General features: G+C 40.8%; 1 protein-coding gene across 11 annotated transcripts in view; it reads left to right on the top strand.

Moving 5' to 3' along the window:
* ptprk (protein tyrosine phosphatase receptor type K) overlaps positions 1 to 18,027 on the top strand; it is a 130,421-nt gene that overhangs the window by 110,352 nt on the left and 2,042 nt on the right. Inside the window, exons 15-32 of one of the 11 annotated variants that reach the window (XM_036549285.1) lie at positions 744 to 773; positions 2,844 to 3,004; positions 3,951 to 3,986; positions 6,537 to 6,548; positions 8,517 to 8,701; positions 10,997 to 11,084; positions 11,254 to 11,330; positions 11,515 to 11,532; positions 13,406 to 13,442; positions 13,744 to 13,841; positions 14,061 to 14,177; positions 14,416 to 14,570; positions 15,081 to 15,216; positions 15,323 to 15,472; positions 15,829 to 16,002; positions 17,080 to 17,097; positions 17,503 to 17,634; positions 17,788 to 17,913. In XM_036549285.1, coding sequence (XP_036405178.1) covers positions 744 to 773; positions 2,844 to 3,004; positions 3,951 to 3,986; positions 6,537 to 6,548; positions 8,517 to 8,701; positions 10,997 to 11,084; positions 11,254 to 11,330; positions 11,515 to 11,532; positions 13,406 to 13,442; positions 13,744 to 13,841; positions 14,061 to 14,177; positions 14,416 to 14,570; positions 15,081 to 15,216; positions 15,323 to 15,472; positions 15,829 to 16,002; positions 17,080 to 17,097; positions 17,503 to 17,634; positions 17,788 to 17,913 — 1,750 coding nt within the window. The remainder of the gene's footprint in view (positions 1 to 743; positions 774 to 2,843; positions 3,005 to 3,950; positions 3,987 to 6,536; positions 6,549 to 8,516; positions 8,702 to 10,996; positions 11,085 to 11,253; positions 11,331 to 11,514; positions 11,533 to 13,405; positions 13,443 to 13,743; positions 13,842 to 14,060; positions 14,178 to 14,415; positions 14,571 to 15,080; positions 15,217 to 15,322; positions 15,473 to 15,828; positions 16,003 to 17,079; positions 17,098 to 17,502; positions 17,635 to 17,787; positions 17,914 to 18,027) is intronic. The other 10 variants (XM_036549286.1, XM_036549288.1, XM_036549289.1 and 7 more) reach the window with 10 other exon arrangements.

The raw sequence follows: 18,027 nt of genomic DNA on the forward strand, positions 1-18,027 counted from the left end.
GAGGTCATCACTACTCTTTCATTACTTTTATTGTCATTTTGCGGACATCCTTGTCCAGAGTACCGTGTAATCAGTATTGGTAATTGAAATATGCCATACATGCTAATTTCGTGGGAGCATTCAATGCACAAAATGATGCATTTCTCCAATATGGTAAACATTGGTTCCCTATATTTAAACCACTGAACTCAGAAGATACTGCATCTTTAAAATGTTGGTCTCTTGCTTTGTCTGTTTTTCCAGGTAGTAAACAGTATAATTTGTTTGTTTGTTTGTTCGTTCCAGCGAAGACTGTTGTTTTCACATCTTCACGTGTACATCTTATCTTTTAAAGAACGTATATTTGCTCACACATTAATTATAGCAACGGCACTGTATTCATAGGGTCAGTATTTCTAATAGCCAACTAAATTTTCTATTGAACGAGACACAATTTGTAATGCATAGCAGTTATTCAGCCACAGTTCTCAATTAAATAAAAAAAATCACAGTATGAACAACTTGCATGCTTTGCTAGAAATATTTTGCACCGCCATACTGCAAATTAAGCAGCTTTAAACTGCACGTCATTCAAAATTAATAAATGCATGAAACATGAATTGCTAACCTAAACAGAAAGAAATCAAGGGGGGGCGGGAGTTTGTTGAGTGGCATTATTTCCTTTTGCTTTTGTTGATCCCACTGATTGACACTTTTGCATTCACCATATCTGTTTATTCTGCTGTTTCTGATTGGCTTGCCAGGAGGACCTACTATTCCTACTCGTATTACCTGTAAGTAAAACACAGAATGGGTGCCCTTGTCTGCGGGTAGAAGTGTAGTGCTTTAAAGATGCAGTATCCTTTTTTCAAGTGAAAACACGTATCGCTCAAATCAAATGCATCACCATTGACCAGCTCCAACATTCCGCACAACCAAGTCATGACCAAAGCGGTGTTACCTGAAAAAAGAATGCTGCACCTGTCCTGTATCCTACTCGTCCGCATGTGTGTATGTGTGTGTGTGTGTGTGGTGGGGGAAGGTGTGTGTTTGTATCAATAACCCATTCATTCATTCATCCATTCATTCATTCATCTAACCACTTAGTCATTAAAAAGGGATTGGGAAAAAATGGGAATCTTGGGCAACTAAAATGTTTGTGTTAAGCTGTCAGTTCTAAATATTGATCACAGTTGATGTAATGATAGGTATCTTGCTTTCTTTTGTATCTAATTTCAGTTGCATCTATACAGCACTGCCTTAATGGGGCACATTTTCTCTTACCCCAAATATGTTATAAACTGCTGCTGCAAATATGTTATAAACTGCTGCTGCATTCAGATGAAATGTTCTTAAACTTGGTTTCCTCAAAGTCACTGTTGCTAGCCATCCTGAATAAATTATGTCAGACTGAGCAGGCTGAGACACTCCCACATTGGCACATCTTTTTTTCTTTTCTTTTCCTATCACTGCATTTCACCATCATGCCTGTCCCTGTTTATCAAGTCTACCAGCCTGTTTGTTCACTGTTTCAGAGGTACAAAGTGCATTCGATTCTGTGTGAAATATTTTTGGTAAGGTATGCAGTGAGCCCATTAAACTGCTATGGGCTGGTCACTTATCCCATCCCTTTTTTTGTTAGTGCTGTTGGTAATTCTGCTGTCTGAGCCCTGTCTGGTGTTAGTTTAGTTTTTTCTCTTTAGTTTTATCTTTTAAAAACAAGGCTTCTATGAGACAATGACACATGGAACTGGGATTTCAGTCGCTGGTGTAACTAACACAGCTGTGCATGAGTATGTACTGTTCATTTTCATTCTCTGATGGGTGGAAATTGGTTTTATGGTGTAGTTGATTGATTATGTGATATCATGGCATGAAATGACACAGTTAGTTTCAAATTCCTGCAGTGCCCCCACCTGCACACGTAGTCACCCTGCAGAGGAAAATGTGGCAGGAGTTTTTCAGATGAATTCCACCAGTGTTGTCTGTTTACCGCCATTTATCAGTTTCATCAACTTGATCAATATTGATAAAATAAATGGAAGTGCTTAAAATGGTTTGTAGTTACAACAGTGGGAAAGACCCAATGGGACAGAGGGGAACAGAGTAGGTTTATTACTTTACATTCACAGATCATGCTACATTTTTACAACTGAGTCCAGCTGGGGTGCCATGCATCTTAATCTTCACCTGTGAGGAGTTAATCTATTGGTGTCTTTCTTGAAAACATCCTGCTTACATCAGACTGGTAGTTATCTGGGCAGTCACTTAAGGCAATTGACCCACTCAGGAGATGTCCACAAAGGACATCAGTTTAGTTTCATTAAAGCAGGGTCAACTATGAGAAATCTAGACCTGCAACTAATTAATTTTATTAATCTCAACCTTCAATGTACTCTAGTGGACATTCAATGATAATTAAATATCCAGCTGGGCAATTTATCAATTTTAGGTCAGAGTCCCACAGGTGAAGAATTATGACAAGCTCTCATTTTTTTTTCTAATGTTGCCCAGTGTCTCTCCCAGCTGATTTTCCTGAGTGTAAATAGAAAGTGCTGTGCTGTAGTTGTTTCTCTTTGAAAGTTTGAATGTGGGGGGAAAACTTCTCTCTCATGGTTTACACAGGAAACTTTGACCTTGCGCAGCTTTGCTCTGTACAGCAAAGCTCTATCTGCGCATTTCGTATAGTTACGGCTAATTTCACACATTCCGTATAGAAGGCAGCAAAAATGAACGCTCATTGTCAAGAAAACAAGCTGTCTCCTGTGACGTCTTTGGCTGTCCCATTTGTTGAGCATTTTGTAACATACGTCAAGGCAAACTTGCAGTGTGGATGTTTAAACATGCCATGTTTAATCCTTCAGGAAACTTGCCAAGAAACGCAAAGATGCCATCGGGAACACGCGTCAGGAGATGACCCACATGGTGAATGCCATGGACCGGAGCTACGCCGACCAGAGCACGCTGCACGCCGAGGACCCCATGTCTGTCACCTTCATGGACTCACACAACTTCAGCAACAGATGTAAGTGCAACCTTGGGTGAGGGTCAGGGGGAACACCCCGCCACACACCTGCTACAAGTAAGAAACTGGACTGACCAGTTGGTCCTTTAATTTATAATGGGAAAAGCTGAGAGACATGTCAGATTTCCCTCTAGAGGGGTGTTGAAAACAGCTGTTGCCCTGAGTGGACTAATGTTATTCTAATGTTATTCAAATTTATTCTGTGTTTTGACTTTGACAGAAATTTCTTTTTTATACGCTAGTCAATCCTGGTAAATATCTGTTTTTGTTTCTAGATTGGTTTCACCTCAGCTGACATGATTGATGTAGATTAAACTTATAAGTCTGACCTTTTTCTCACCATTACCGTAAATGCCAAGTAACTTGCCTATTCAACAGTTGATTCACACACTAGACACTTCTTTGGAAATGGTATCAGTGAAGTTATGTTATGAGTAAACGCTTGTTCTGAGACCTAAAAGTTAAGCACTCCTACACAAAATCACATTGCGATATGCAGCCTGTGACTTTGCTTTAGACTTGCATAGTTGAATGACAATTCAGTTTTTTGCAGTAATAGCTGGTTGCACACAAAGGGAACCTACTGACTGAATGTAGATGTGAAGGTATTTTTGAGAAGATACATTCTCAGATCACATTTACATACTGTTTCTTTGGAACTGTAATAGCTGCATTTATAAATTTTGGCATGTTAGCTGGTCAGCAGTTTAAAGTAGTATATAGCATTAGAATTCATGACATCGCTTTATGTGTATTTTTTACGTAGTTGCAGTGAAGCCTCAGGCATTTGCAGTCTTCAGGGAATACGTTTGATATTTCTTAATATCAGCATTTAAGGAGATGTTCTTTATTTTGTACAGTTCTTTTTCGGATGTATGCAATACATGGCCCGTCCAAGACATAAAAGATAAAGAGAGATTTCCTCACAGGCTTTATTTTCCCACAGTGCCCAATGACCCTCTTGTGCCGACTGCTGTGCTAGGTGAGGCTCTGGTCCTTTTGTCATCTACCTCGCCACAGCTTGTGTTTCCCAGCATGCATCGTTGTCCTTCATCGTGCCAGCATTTGGTCTGTGGTGTTATATGTGGCTTAACATATCCTCATGAACATGGCTGCCCTTCTCTCTGAATGAGGTCAGCCTAGTTTTTGTTAAAAAAAAAAAATATAGGAGTTGTTTCCAAGTTGAAAAGCTGTAGACAGCCTCTTTCCTGACATGCAGTGGTGCCAGATTACGGTGGATGTGTTCATTCAGATCCCGTTCTCCATGAGTAGCATCCCTGGGTCGGAACCCACCCAAGCACGTCTGTCTCAGGGGTCAGTTCAGACTTTGGAGTGCTTAGCATTTGTTGCACACCTCACTTTGTTTTTCCCCCCAGATTTTTCGGATACAGACTTAGCCTGCGCGCCTGTGCATCTCTTAAAATGGATGGCGCAGTCTTGCACACTGTGAATAAATGTGAATTTCTCTGGAAAACCACACCTATATACTTTCCCACTGTACTGGGGCAATTGTGATGGGTCTTTTGCCACTGTATGCTGTCCAGGCATGTTTTTTTTTACCCTGTTACCAACTTAAATACAGTGTTCTTGTTATGTTGTGTGTATGGGCCCATAAAATGTATTCAACATACACACACAGTGGCACATAGCTCATGCCTTTCAAACACAACAGTGTGAAAATATAATGTATTATAATTAAGTGAATACTATTGGTATTGCTAGCTAGTGACGGCATTTTAAGAGAAAATGGCATTTTTAGGGCGGGCTGTATTCACATAAGGGTAAATCATACCTTCCCTTCCTGTCGAAGATGAATAATAAATGCCACAATGTACCTCAACACTAGCTGGACTGACTATCTAGCCAGGATAACCACGATGTCAGGGTGGATTCATGCAGGTACAGGATATTCAGAGAAGAGCTGGCATAAATCATAAATCAACACTTTGCTCAGCCGAAAGTACCAGATACACTCTGTCTGTCAGTCTCATACCGTCTAAGCAAGGCCTTGGGAGTTTTTCATGTCTCTCCCCTTTGTGAGCCCATCTCCATTGCCTTTGCTCCTGTCACAGAGAGGAGTTCGCAATATTTTGCAGTCTGGATCTCTAACTAGCCGAATAGCCAGCTGCCAAAGTGGTCCAAGACATGGGGTGAATTCAAATGTTAAATTGAACATTCGTCAAATTGAAACTTGATTCCCCCCCCCCCCCCTTTTTTTTTTTGAACACACTTGCCACTCTTCCACAGTGGTTTATTACATATTTGACATTTTTTAGTCCGTAAGTGTGCAGTTTGCAGAAAGAAAACTGGCTTAATTTCCATGTCTGAATGTGCATCTTGGAAATGATTAAGTCACTCCCCTCAGTCTCAGCACAGCTCCGTCATTTTGAGAAAACTCCACCCTCGAATGTGCCCAGGTCCGAATTCACTTAGTGGTTGTAGAGGTGTGCAGCTTTTGTGGGAAGCACTTAAGCAAGGTTTATGCATGCGTACTTCCAGTCTGAATTGGCCTCTCGGAGAGCAAGTTAAACAATCTTGAAAACAGTCCCAAAATATCATAGTTGCTGTTTTCCTCCTGAAGCAGGGGAACTGGCTGGGCTAAAACTGATGTAACCTATTGACTTGTGTAGGTTTAACATTTGTGCCTCACTCCAAAAGGAAGAAAGTGCACTTGGAATATTTTTGACTAATATTGAATATGAGTCTACCTCTTTTTTGTCTGGTATGAGTCCACCTCTTTTTTGTCCTGTAACAAACAAAGTTGCAGTTGTAGTGTGTGGTACAGTGCCTTGCAAATGCAGGAAACCCTGTATTGTGCTATGCTCCCCCAGTCTCCCGTACAGAACTGGATCGTTACTTGGAGCTTTGAACATTAATAAATGCAAGTGACTGTTAACATGAAACGCATGAAACTTCCACTGCTAATACAGATGTCAGATTTAAATGTTTTAGACATGTATGCTACTTTCTACATGATAGAACAAGCTAATAGCTAAGTATGGGTTCTTAACAGCTCACTGATAGTAGAGTTTGATTGGAAATTAAAAGGCTCTATTAGGCGTCTGTTTGCTGTGGAAACATTTTAATTGAATTACATATTTTTGCAGGGCATCATAATAGGATCTGAAAGGTGCAAAAAGGCCATGTATCTCTGTGTCATGTTTGGTTCTTGCCACAAAATTGCTTAAATTATGAGGTTATGTACCACTGAAAACTGAACTTAAGAAGAGTTTTTCTTTAGGCATATTATTCCTGTAATAATGAACCCTACTACTTAACTGATAATACTATGTTGAATTAACATTAGCTTTTAGATCATTTTGCTGTGTGCTGCTGTGTGATGTATCATTGTAGTTGACGTAGAAACTTGACTTCACCTTTTTTTGTTTTGTGTACTCGTTTAGCTCATCACCTTCATGTCAGTGTTCACTCATGTAGTTATTAGCCTGTTTGTTCCAATAATTAAAGCAAAAGTGGTCCATACTGACATGCTAAATTTGTTTTTTCTTCTCTTAATGCAACAAATCCTAAGTGCCAATAACTGGTAAGTCTGAGGTACTGTAGGTGATGAGATAATTATTTGACAGCGTAGAACTGACATGAAGCAGTTGCATTTCATAAGAATTACCCCCAGAAACAGCTTTTTTTTCTAAATCATTTTCTTTTACACAGCTGCCCTCCTGCACCCCTGATACTCTCTGACAGATTTTGTCTATGCACAGAAGTTGTCCTCACACCTTTTGGTCTCTGTGTTAGCAGTTAAATTCCTGAGCTGTTTTGCCCAGAAGCTGTTTTGCAACACCCAGCTTGTTCGTGTTTGTGTACATGCACATGTTTGCACGTATGTGCATGGGTGTGTGCATCCAAACTTGTACATGCACTCGCCCGCGTGCGCGTGTGCGAGCGGGTGCACACGCGCACACGCGCATACTCACGTGTGCACATGTGCACACTCCTCTGAGCCTAGCTGTGTGATATGCAGGCTGGGGTTTTCCATTGCTCAGTACTTAGTCAGGCAGAAACGATGAAGTGCATGGCTCAGTAGATAATGTGATTGCCGGTGGGGTGTCGAGTTAGAATAGTGTGAATCCGACCAGCAGACAGCCTAGGACCCCTCCAACCCCATCTTTCTACTTCCTAGGCAGCTTGTTTAAAAGGGGACTGTGTTTCAGGAGATGACATTTCTCAGATAAGACATTAAGCAGCCCATATGGTGCCTGTCAGGCTGGTGTAGTGGCTCTCCTCGACAGCGTCTCCTCATGGAACTCAAAGAGAAGGATGTCATTACAAAGAGCTCTGCGAGTGCAGGAAACTCACTGCTGTGAGGGTTCTTCTAGCTCAGTTTCCTCTGCTCAGAGCTGAGGTAGTATTCAAGACTGCTGGGTGACAGGCAGCATGAAATACGTATGAAGAACATTTTTTCAGAATGTAATGCAAGAGTTATTGCCCAGCAACTCTACTTAAACCACTGGTTAACTATCATGTGTATCTCTTCGAATCTCACTGGCATTTTAACGATCCATATTTTCAGCTAGATATCCCTCTGCTCTGATCATCAGTATACATACAGCTAAATCACTTAGCTAGTGGTTTGGATCTTTCAGTTGTTTTATCTGTTCCGTGAACCAGAAATTGTCACAATCCCCACTATAGGTTTTAAGATCATGAAATGTCCAGCTTCTTCTTGCATTTCATCTGTGTCTGCTTTTGACACAACAGACACTTATTAATAATTCAACCATACTGTAGGTGTGCTATATGAAATTGTATTTTTGGTCACACATATTGTATCTATAAAACATAATAACAAAGCAAAAGGTTGTAGAATAAATGTACTTATTTATTTGGCTATACCAGATTTTTGTGGTTATGGTTATGTGGTGGGAACTTTGTGTGGAGGCCTCCCCCACTCTATAAATACTTTTCACATAATTGCTTTCTATCAAGACTTATGCCAAGATGATACACTTTGTGTTTGCATGGTAAGCACCTTTCATCTTGTAGATTTTTAACATAATTTAAAAACGTCTGTGGTCAATCCTAGTCACAGTCCACCCCTGCCCCCAACAAAAAAGGAAGTAAAGAAAGAAATTCTAGTACTAGTGTCATGTTTCACCACAAAAGCAATCCATGAATACACGCTGTTTTACTAATTACTTCTGTCTTACCATTTTGCCTTATCTTTTCAGCCTATAAATATGATCCGTATGTTGCGTCTTCAAATTTTTGCTTCTTCAAATATTTAAAAATATTTAAATACAGAATTAGTATTCCTATAACTTAATTTATCTTTAAAACTAAGGACCATCTGGTGAATACATATTGCTAACTGTGCTTTCTTACACAGTTACTGTATTGGTAAGATTTGTGACATAGATAACGGAGAGATGGGGTGGGTGGTTCACAGAAGCTGTAAAAGTCTTATTTAAAGCAAGTGGCGTGGATGGATCTGTACTTTCCCTGCAATTTTTCCTAATCTTCACAAATTCCTCTGCGTAACGTCCCCGCTCAGATGAGAACCATGTGGCAGCCGCCGAGTCGAGCCGCCTGTTGGACGTCCCGCGATACCACTGCGAGGGGACGGAGTCACCCTATCAGACGGGCCAGCTGCACCCCGCCATCCGCGTGGCAGACCTGCTGCAGCATATCAACCTGATGAAGACCTCAGACAGCTACGGCTTCAAGGAAGAATACGAGGTTAGGCGCACCGCTAACCCTGGCCCCCTGCATCTGTCGTTCTGGCCTGCACAGCCCTGGCTGTGCAGTCAGTGTGCTGTGCCGTTCTGGCCCCCGGGTGGCTATGAACAGGCAACCTCAGCTAGCCCAAAGCACGTAACTTCTTAACCTTACAAATTGCAAGGGGTGACATCACTACCTTCAACAGGCTGTAAATACTGTACTGTACAATTGGTACACTTACTCGCTTGTCAGCAGGTTTTTTTGCTTAGCAGATTCTATAATAGTGTGTATACACTCTTGAACAGGCAAATGAACCTTTTTCAAATGTGGTTGTCAAGTGGCTTTTTCTTGTCTTATTGAAATTAGTTTAAGTTGTGAATGACTGAGCTGGAGGTCCTTCTCTCAAGAGGTTCAATTCAGAAACATCTTTTTTTGAAATGCTGAGTGTAGGCCATATGTGAACTGTGTGTTTTTTTTTTTTCTTCCTGTAAATGCAACAATCAGATTACATTGTATCTGTGGGAGATTTCAAAGAGCCTCCACCACATTGCTTCTGCAGCACTGCTCTGGTTCTCCCCCCCACTCAGTCAGATGGGGAGGGGTGATGATGTCACTTCCTGTAGCCGAGCTAGCTTCCTGTGAAGCTGCAGCTTTTTCTCTCTTCTCTAGATGGGATGGGTTACCACAACCCTATGACAACGAGCGTTTCCTGTAAGCGAGCGGTTAGGCTCAAGGCAGAGATGCTTTCAGTCTTCCTTGGCAGCATTTAAGAGTGAACAGTTTCTTTCAGCATTTGAAGTATATCATAAATAACAAAGACTTGTTTTCTTTGTAATGTTAAGATTTTATCAGTTAAAAAAAAAAAAAAAATCATCAGGAGAAAAACAATAAGGTAATAAAATAATGAAGTAATGATGTCCTCATCTGTGCATCATGGTTAAAAGAAAAATCCTGCTGAAAACAAATTCATGAACATTTAGTTAAGTATTCATTCTGGAAAAATGTGAAAGATGTTGTATTTTGTGTTCTGTTATAAGGAACGTTTTGGCTGTATGCCTTAAGCTCAACAATGCAACAAAACCCATAGCTTGTTGACACGGGTGCATCAGTTTTGAAAACACAAACATCAAAGGCAAAAGGAAGATGTGTCTATGGGTCGTCTTTTCTTTGGGGGGTTGCTTCAAATGCCAAATGCCAAGTGCTGTGTGGTTTTTTTTTCTTTCTCTTGTCCTGATCTTTTGTGTTCTACACATATATAAAATGTGCAAATGATACATGTTGGTTTTTTGCGCAAATATGAAATACCGAAGGCCAAAGACGGAGGTGTTAGATGCATCAAACCACAAGCTTTGGTTACTAACCACTGCTTTCAAGTTATGGGCAGTGTTATATTTGTTGCCCTCTCTTGCATTCACTCAGCTGTTGGTGGTGATGTTAATTCACTACCTTTGTGTGCTACCTCGTAGCAGTATCAGAGCATACCTGCCATAGGGTGTATTCACCATCTGCTAACAGAAGATGACAGCTCTGGTAGTTGACCATGCAGTTGAATTCAAGGCCCTCCTTTCCCATTCTCTGTGCAGTTTGTCTCATTAGCTTGCTACCTGTGGCCAGCTTTAACCCCCTCCTCCTGCCTAGCAGCAACAGCAGGCCTCCCTGCTGCAGACTGCATTCACCATCTGCCCACTGAACGTGACAGGTGTGATAGCTGACACGTCAAATCAAGTCCACCACCCCTCTCACTCACAGTTACAAGTAGACTTGTTCTACCTTACCATAGCACTCACTTTCCTGATAGGTGTTGCAGTAGTTTATTAAATTGATAGCAGGCTGGTTTATTTTTTACTAGGCCATACTGGCTTTGTTTTTCCTTGGTAGCTATCTGTTAGCTAGCTGGTACCAAGGCCACACATGGGCAGAAGGTGACAATCATGTAGCATTATCTCCCTCTGCAACTGCAGGATAGACAATTTTGTTAATAGTACTCAGTTGCCCTGGCTATTTTCAAGAAATTAGACTGCTCTTACCATCAGGGCAGCTGAAAAATGCAAAAGGATAACATTATCTCACTAGCACTCACACAACCAAGTTATCTTTAGACTATAAAAACCATAAGGTTACCTGAGTGGCTTGCTCTCTGAACGAAAGGCAGCTTTTACCCGTCTTGTTTTTTAGAACTGCTCACGTGTATCTCACAGTCCTCCATGGCATTTATGCCGTCTCACAGAAAACAGTCCTAAATGGTGTATGACTTCTTGAGTCCTGTCCTCTGCTGTTATCACATACTCTTTTTTTTCTCTCTGTGTTATGAAGAGCTTCTTTGAGGGCCAATCAGCTTCCTGGGATGTGGCAAAAAAGGAGCAGAACAGAACCAAGAATCGCTATGGAAACATCATCGCATGTGAGGCCTGCATTCATACAAACAATTGTGTCACATGCTATGAACAGAAGTATGACAAGGTCCATGAGAAAAGATGGCTTCGTGAAGTAATGACACAAATTTGTTTTACAGAAATAGTTTGTACAAAAAGTATGTGTGTAAACCTGGTTTTTGCAATGTCCCACACCAGATGATCATTCTAGAGTGATCCTGCAGCCAATGGAAGATGACCCTTCCTCCGACTACATCAACGCCAACTACATTGATGTAAGTGGTGTCTCTCCTCCATTGGTGAACACGTGAAAAACATCTCTCCTCCTCTCGTATGTGAAGCCTTCTTTGCATGCCTTGTCAACAATATGAATACAGCTTTTTTTTTTCCTTGTTCAAAGTGTTTGTACTCACTGACATTGTTGTGCTTTCTTTCACTCTGCCTTGATTTGGGCTGTAGATATGGCTGTACAGGGATGTAAGTATGACAGTAGGGGACCCCACCTCATGTTTACCGTTGACCATTAGCTTTGGTTCTCTACTAACATTTGCATGGAGACGCATGAGTTCCCTCCTTTTCTCTTTTCTTTCTCCATCCCGTTGTTCATATGCTTCTTTCATTTCAGTTTCGTCATGCTCGTATTCATCGTCAATATGATCTTTGTTTTATGAACTAATGTTGCTGGTGACAGTATGTTGGAATTTGCTTGTTGTTCCCCCCTTTGCCGTGTCTGTGCCAAGTCATAAAATTTCAGTATGTGAAATTAGTAATACTTTGTTGAAAGGAAAGTACTGGAAATGGCAATGTTGCATAGGAACCCCCCCCCCCCCCAAGTAATTTCCAATACATGATCCGCAATAAGCTGTTAAAGCAAATCCTGTGTTGAAAAATGATGAATACGTTACCTTACTGTTATCTTTTAACATGTATATTACCCAGTGGTCCAAGTATATTTTAGTGTGTATTGGTTTGTCATCGTAACGTAATGCCATCCCTGGCAAAAAAGGAAAAAAAAAAAAAAAAAGTCTGACAAGCAGCACTAGATACAGTAGCTTAAAAAAGCAAAAGTTTGAATTATGACACATGCCAGCTAAGTACTTGCTCTGGAGACCAGAAGGGACTATGATCACAGTCTGCAGATCTGCGTTTATTTTGGGACTAAGCGAGAGACAAAATGTAAAGCAATAGAATCCCCCTCGGTTCACCCCACGGGTTCCCAGCGCAAAGCAACAAACTAAAATAGTGAAGAGGAAATGATAGAGCATAGTCCCAGTGGGGGAAAGCACTCAGACTTCAGTGGTTTCATATCTGTCTGTCTATTTGCCACTCGCCCGCGTCTCTGGCTCCGTTTCTTTCTCACTCCTGATTCTGGCTCCCGTCTCGAGTGCTGCAAGCTCACTGGAAGTCCAAGAAGAGCACCCTTCAGCTTTCATAGTGTTATTTGCCTATTTGATTAAGATTTCATTTATTTACCTCACATGAGGAAATTCCTTTTTGCAACTCAAAGTCAACAAATATGCACAAAAGAACACCCAGATATTCTGTGTTGAACACTTCACCTACCCAATTGAGTGCATGATGCAATTATATACATTAGTGCATTAGTCTTCAGTAACTGTTTAGGTTTACTCAAGTTTATACAAGGCTTCTCTTAAAATGAACCACTTTGAGGATAGTCTCCCAAAGCAACTGAACAGTGGTTGATGCACATCATCAATATTAACCCTCCTCCATACAGTACACTACAAATCAAAAACGTTTGTGACTTCAGTGCATTTAAGGCAAAGTTAAAACAGTTTATTCTCAGATCTCTCCCTTTCTCTGTCATGCTAGGTCTCTGAAAGAATGTGGAAAAAAAACAAAAGTTATACCCACCTACAAACTCATTATTAACTCTTGACAGCGTGCCAATGGCACTGGTGCTTATTTACACCATTGACTTTAACAGAGCTCAAAAATTAATTTCTGATATGATAACAATTTCAGTTTATGACCCTTAATAAACTGAAAAAATGAAGTCAAAAACATTGTGTTTAGTTTAATGGTCCACTGGAAAACACTAACATTTTAACCTTTAGTATTTGTCTGCTTGTGTATTACTGAAGATTATTGAAGAATTTTTTTTATGAATTAGTTGTCCTCGCAACTGATTGGGATTGATCTAACCAACCTATAGTGTGGAACCAGCTTCTTGTTATTGCTGCATATGCCATCTAGTACTTGTGTTCATGAAGCCATGAGTATACCAAGCAGAGTTTTGTAGCCTGTTGCTGTGTAAAAATTCGCTTTTTGTGGGGTTTATTGTAGCAGTAAGTCTTCTTAATGTATTATTTTTTATTTTGTTTTTTAGGGATATCAAAGGCCAAGTCATTACATTGCTACACAAGGTAAGACAAAGTAGTTCAGAGGAAGTTCATTTCATTTGAAAATTGGAAAAGGAACAGCAAGTAGTGAAGAAAATACAGATGTGTAGTTGTGAACCTCAGTACATTGCCTATATTATAATTCACCATAGTAATATTGAAGTAGAACTTAACTGTACGTGCCTTGCATAAACCATATTTTCAACAAATATTTGGCCAGTCATTTTGCAGATCGACAGTTAAATAATCAGTTTTAGTAAATGTGATTTGAAAGTTAAATGTGACTTGAAAGTTTTTAAGAGACAATCATTTTGTCTTTGTGCAGGCCCAGTCCATGAAACGGTGTATGACTTCTGGAGGATGATTTGGCAGGAGCAGTCAGCCTGTGTCGTCATGGTAACCAACCTGGTTGAAGTTGGGCGGGTATGCTTTCTGTTTATTGTTCCTCATTTTGAGAAACCTGTTCCCATAGCACAACAAGCCTATTGTAATCATTCACAGATAAACATTAAGCTTATGAAAGCTTCTGCACGCACTGGAGTTTAGTTTCTTTTACGGTAATGACTCAGCAATAAGCTAAAATATAGATTTTTTTTTTCTAATCAGACATTTTGAATTCAATTGCATTTATTTTCTTCCTAGGTGAAATGTTACAAGTACTGGCCAGATGATGCTGAAGTCTATGGGGATTTCAAAGTGACGTTTGTGGAGGTGGAACCCCTTGCAGAATACGTCGTCAGAACTTTCACATTAGAGAGGGTGAGCAAAAGTTACTCTTCCTTTTAACCAAGTCAATGATCAGCCTCTATTTACTTTACTCTTTCCTAATGCAACCCAAAAAAGGCACCCAGGCAAACATTTTTCACATGGGCGCCCTTAGCCGAGAGTATGAATTGTTAGCTCTTCCTGCAATCCTGTATTATACAGAGACAACTAAGGCAGTGTGTTTGTCCCCTTCTCTGTGATTGATGGCTGCGGTGTGCATTTTGTTCACCAGAGAGGGTTTAACGAGCTGCGAGAGGTGAAGCAGTTCCACTTCACGGGCTGGCCCGATCACGGCGTGCCCTACCACGCCACAGGCCTCCTGTCCTTCATCCGCCGGGTCAAGATGTCCAACCCGCCCAGCGCCGGGCCCATCGTGGTACACTGCAGGTACCTCTCCCTCATACGTGTGATAGCTCATTTCCAGCCCATGTCAAGATGAAGACAAACACCTTATTAACAGTTAAATGCACCATATACAGACAAGATCTTTGTCAGTTTTCATAATCCTTCGACATGTTTACAGCACAGAATTAATTGCTGTGAAGCATGCTTCTGCAGTTGCATAACATAAGGGCAGCAGTGGAGCATGGTGGTAAGGAGCAGGGCTTGTAACTGAAACCTTTCCGGTTCGATTCCCCGCTGAGACACTGCCGTTGCACCCTTGGGCAAGTTACTTAACCTACAGTTGCCTCTGTAAAATATCCAGCTGTATAAATGGACAATATGTAAAAACTGCTACCTACGTAAGCTGTAACATCTGCTAAGTGACAATAGTGTAATCTAATGACAGTAACAAGTTTTTTTTTTTTTTTCTTCTGTGAGTTTACTCACAGACACAAAATGATGATGCCCGTCCACTGCATTGCTCTCACCACCCTGTCTTTTTCCCCTGTTCAGTGCTGGCGCTGGCCGAACCGGCTGCTACATAGTGATCGACATCATGCTGGACATGGCCGAGAGGGAGGGCGTGGTGGACATCTACAACTGCGTGAAGGCCCTGCGATCACGACGCATCAACATGGTACAGACTGAGGTACACATTCGGTATCAGCCCGGTAAATCGGTAAATTTCTGTAGGATTTCTGTTTAGAAGAGGCTAAGTGTCTTTCTCTCTTGCTTTTTTGACCATTGTACTACAGGAGCAGTACATCTTTATCCACGATGCCATCCTCGAGGCCTGCCTGTGTGGAGAAACCGTAATTCCAGCCTGCGAGTTCAAAGCCGCTTACTACGACATGATAAGAATAGACTCTCAGAGCAACTCTTCACACCTAAAAGATGAATTCCAGGTGAGCAGCCCGTAATGTGAAAACATACTTGGGCTTGATGGAATTGATGGAATGATGTGTCTTACACTTGTATGGGGCAGCAGTAGTAAGGAGCAGGGCTGGTAACTGAAAGGTTGCTGGTTTGATTTACCTGTGGGGCACTGCTGCTGTAACCTTGGGCAAGGTACTAAACACAGGATTGCCTCAGTAAATATCCAGCTGTATAAATGGATAACACGTAAAAACTAACCTATGGAAGTTGCTTTGGATAAGAGCGTCTGCTAAAAGACAATAATCTAATGTAATGTAGTGAGTAAGGTTTGATCATATGAGGGCAGTCCCCCTGACAGGAACGTCTGTGTCTGTTTGTGCCCCAGACTCTGAACTCAGTCACACCACAACCCCAGCCAGAGGATTGCAGCATTGCCCTCCTGCCCAGGAACCACGAGAAGAACCGCTTCATGGACATGCTGCCGCCAGACCGTTGCCTGCCGTTCCTCATCACCATCGACGGAGAGAGCAGCAACTACATCAACGCCGCCCTGCTGGACGTAAGTGTCAGTGCAGCATACAGACTTTAACAAGAACACTGAATTTTACTGATGTGCAGAAACAGAAAGCTAGAGACAAATCCAGGTGTATATTTTTGTTCTCAGACATTAGGAGGATAAACATTTGTTGCATTGTTTTCTGGATATTTTTCCAGTTGTATTTTGGCAATCATTAATTAAATTTATGATAAGTATCACCTAAGCAGTGGAAGAGGTAGGCTATGAGTAAGAGTAAAACTCATAAACCAATCTGACAATTTTATTTTAAAATAAAAAGAAATATATAATTTTTCTTTATTTTTTGATCACTGCACTTAAATTACATAATTCTTCAAGATGGCTCTTTATGTGGTCCTAGATTAAGTTCAACATTTTATTTGCTGTATCAAAACTGAGAAAGCGCTAAGAAATTAGTTTCAATAGAGGGCTGAGGTAAGTGTACTTTGTACGACATTTCTACATGAAATAAATCAAATAAAGCACCTAAATGGTAATGAGGGAAATAGTATTGTTACATTTATTATTATTATTATTATTATTATGATAAAATGAAAGTTAATTATTATAAAACCAAGAAAAATGGCACTACCTCAGTTTTAATAGTCACTGGTCCTTATTTGCCTCTATATGCTGTGCTGAAAAACTCCCTCTCTTTTTGGAATTGTCCTGCTAAGTTAAGAAGTTAAGTAGAGAGCGGCACAGCAACTAAAGAGACTGTCGGCCATGCTGTCTTTCAGCCATGATCTGTTTGAAGTGTCCAAACCACGATCAAGCACATCTCCAGATATAAACACTACATTCAGAGAAATTCCTGTACTTGCGCACATACACACACACAGATACATACACACAGTGTAGGGCATTTTCCCCAGCTCAGACTATTAACAGCGATTTTCTGTCGTAGTCTGTTGTGTAGTGATCAATCTGTGTCAGAGGCAGAGCGGTGGAGAGAGGGTTTTTCAGAGCACAGAGTCAGATGTATAGCAGGCATGCCAGTTATGAGCTTTCTTATTTTGAGGCAAATGTTAAATCACTTCATCGTACACTTTACAAACTCTTGGACTTTTTCTAACCAAGCCGTCAGAAGAATACCAGGTAATTTCTAATTTTTTTTTTTTTTTTTTATTTCTTGATTAATTGCGAAATATTCTTTTTATTAAACTGGATTTGTTTCATGGCTTTAGTGCTATGTCAGCAGAATTCATTTCAATTTATTAAAGACTGCTATAGCATGCAAAAGTAAAAAATTTGCATGCTCTGGTTTAAAATACACCCCTGTTGTTTTAGAGTATTGGACTGGAAAGATTTTGTTCAAGGTTTGCAAAAGCATTTTCTTGCATGGTCATGTATTCACACATTAACCATCACATGAGATGTACCATCGCTTACCATTTGTGTCAACCAGTTGAACAAAAGCCAATGCTTTTGAAGTAAATAATGGTGCGTGTGCTGCTAAACCACTGAACTCTAGTCTTTGTCCCCCCCTCCCCCATGCTATAGAGCTACAGACAACCTGCTGCCTTTATCGTCACGCAACATCCTTTGCCCAACACGGTAAAGGACTTCTGGAGGCTGGTATACGACTATGGCTGCACATCTCTGGTTATGCTGAATGAGATAGACCTTGCGCAGGTTAGTAGCGTGACTTCCTCTGCGTGCTGCTTGCTTTGATTCTTCCCAGGGCTGCAGTATTCACCGTGTGTGATGTAATGTTCCGGTGTAAATTGTCATTGAACTACAGATCCTTAAGAAATGTTGTTCATGTTAGATATTTGTCCTCATCAGGGCTGCCCACAGTACTGGCCTGAAGAGGGAATGCTTCGCTACGGCCCTGTCCAAGTGGAATGTATGTCTTGCTCCATGGATTGTGATGTTATTAGTCGTCTCTTCAGGATATGCAACCTAACCAGAGTGAGTATCTGTATGATATCTGCATTTTTGTCTGTCTGGAGCCATTCCTATTCAAATGTAATTGTCTGCAAACATTCAGTTTGACCAGTTGTTATATTGAGGACCTGTTAGAAT

This window comes from Megalops cyprinoides, chromosome 17, assembly GCF_013368585.1.
Source record: "Megalops cyprinoides isolate fMegCyp1 chromosome 17, fMegCyp1.pri, whole genome shotgun sequence".
Lineage (NCBI taxonomy): Eukaryota > Metazoa > Chordata > Actinopteri > Elopiformes > Megalopidae > Megalops > Megalops cyprinoides.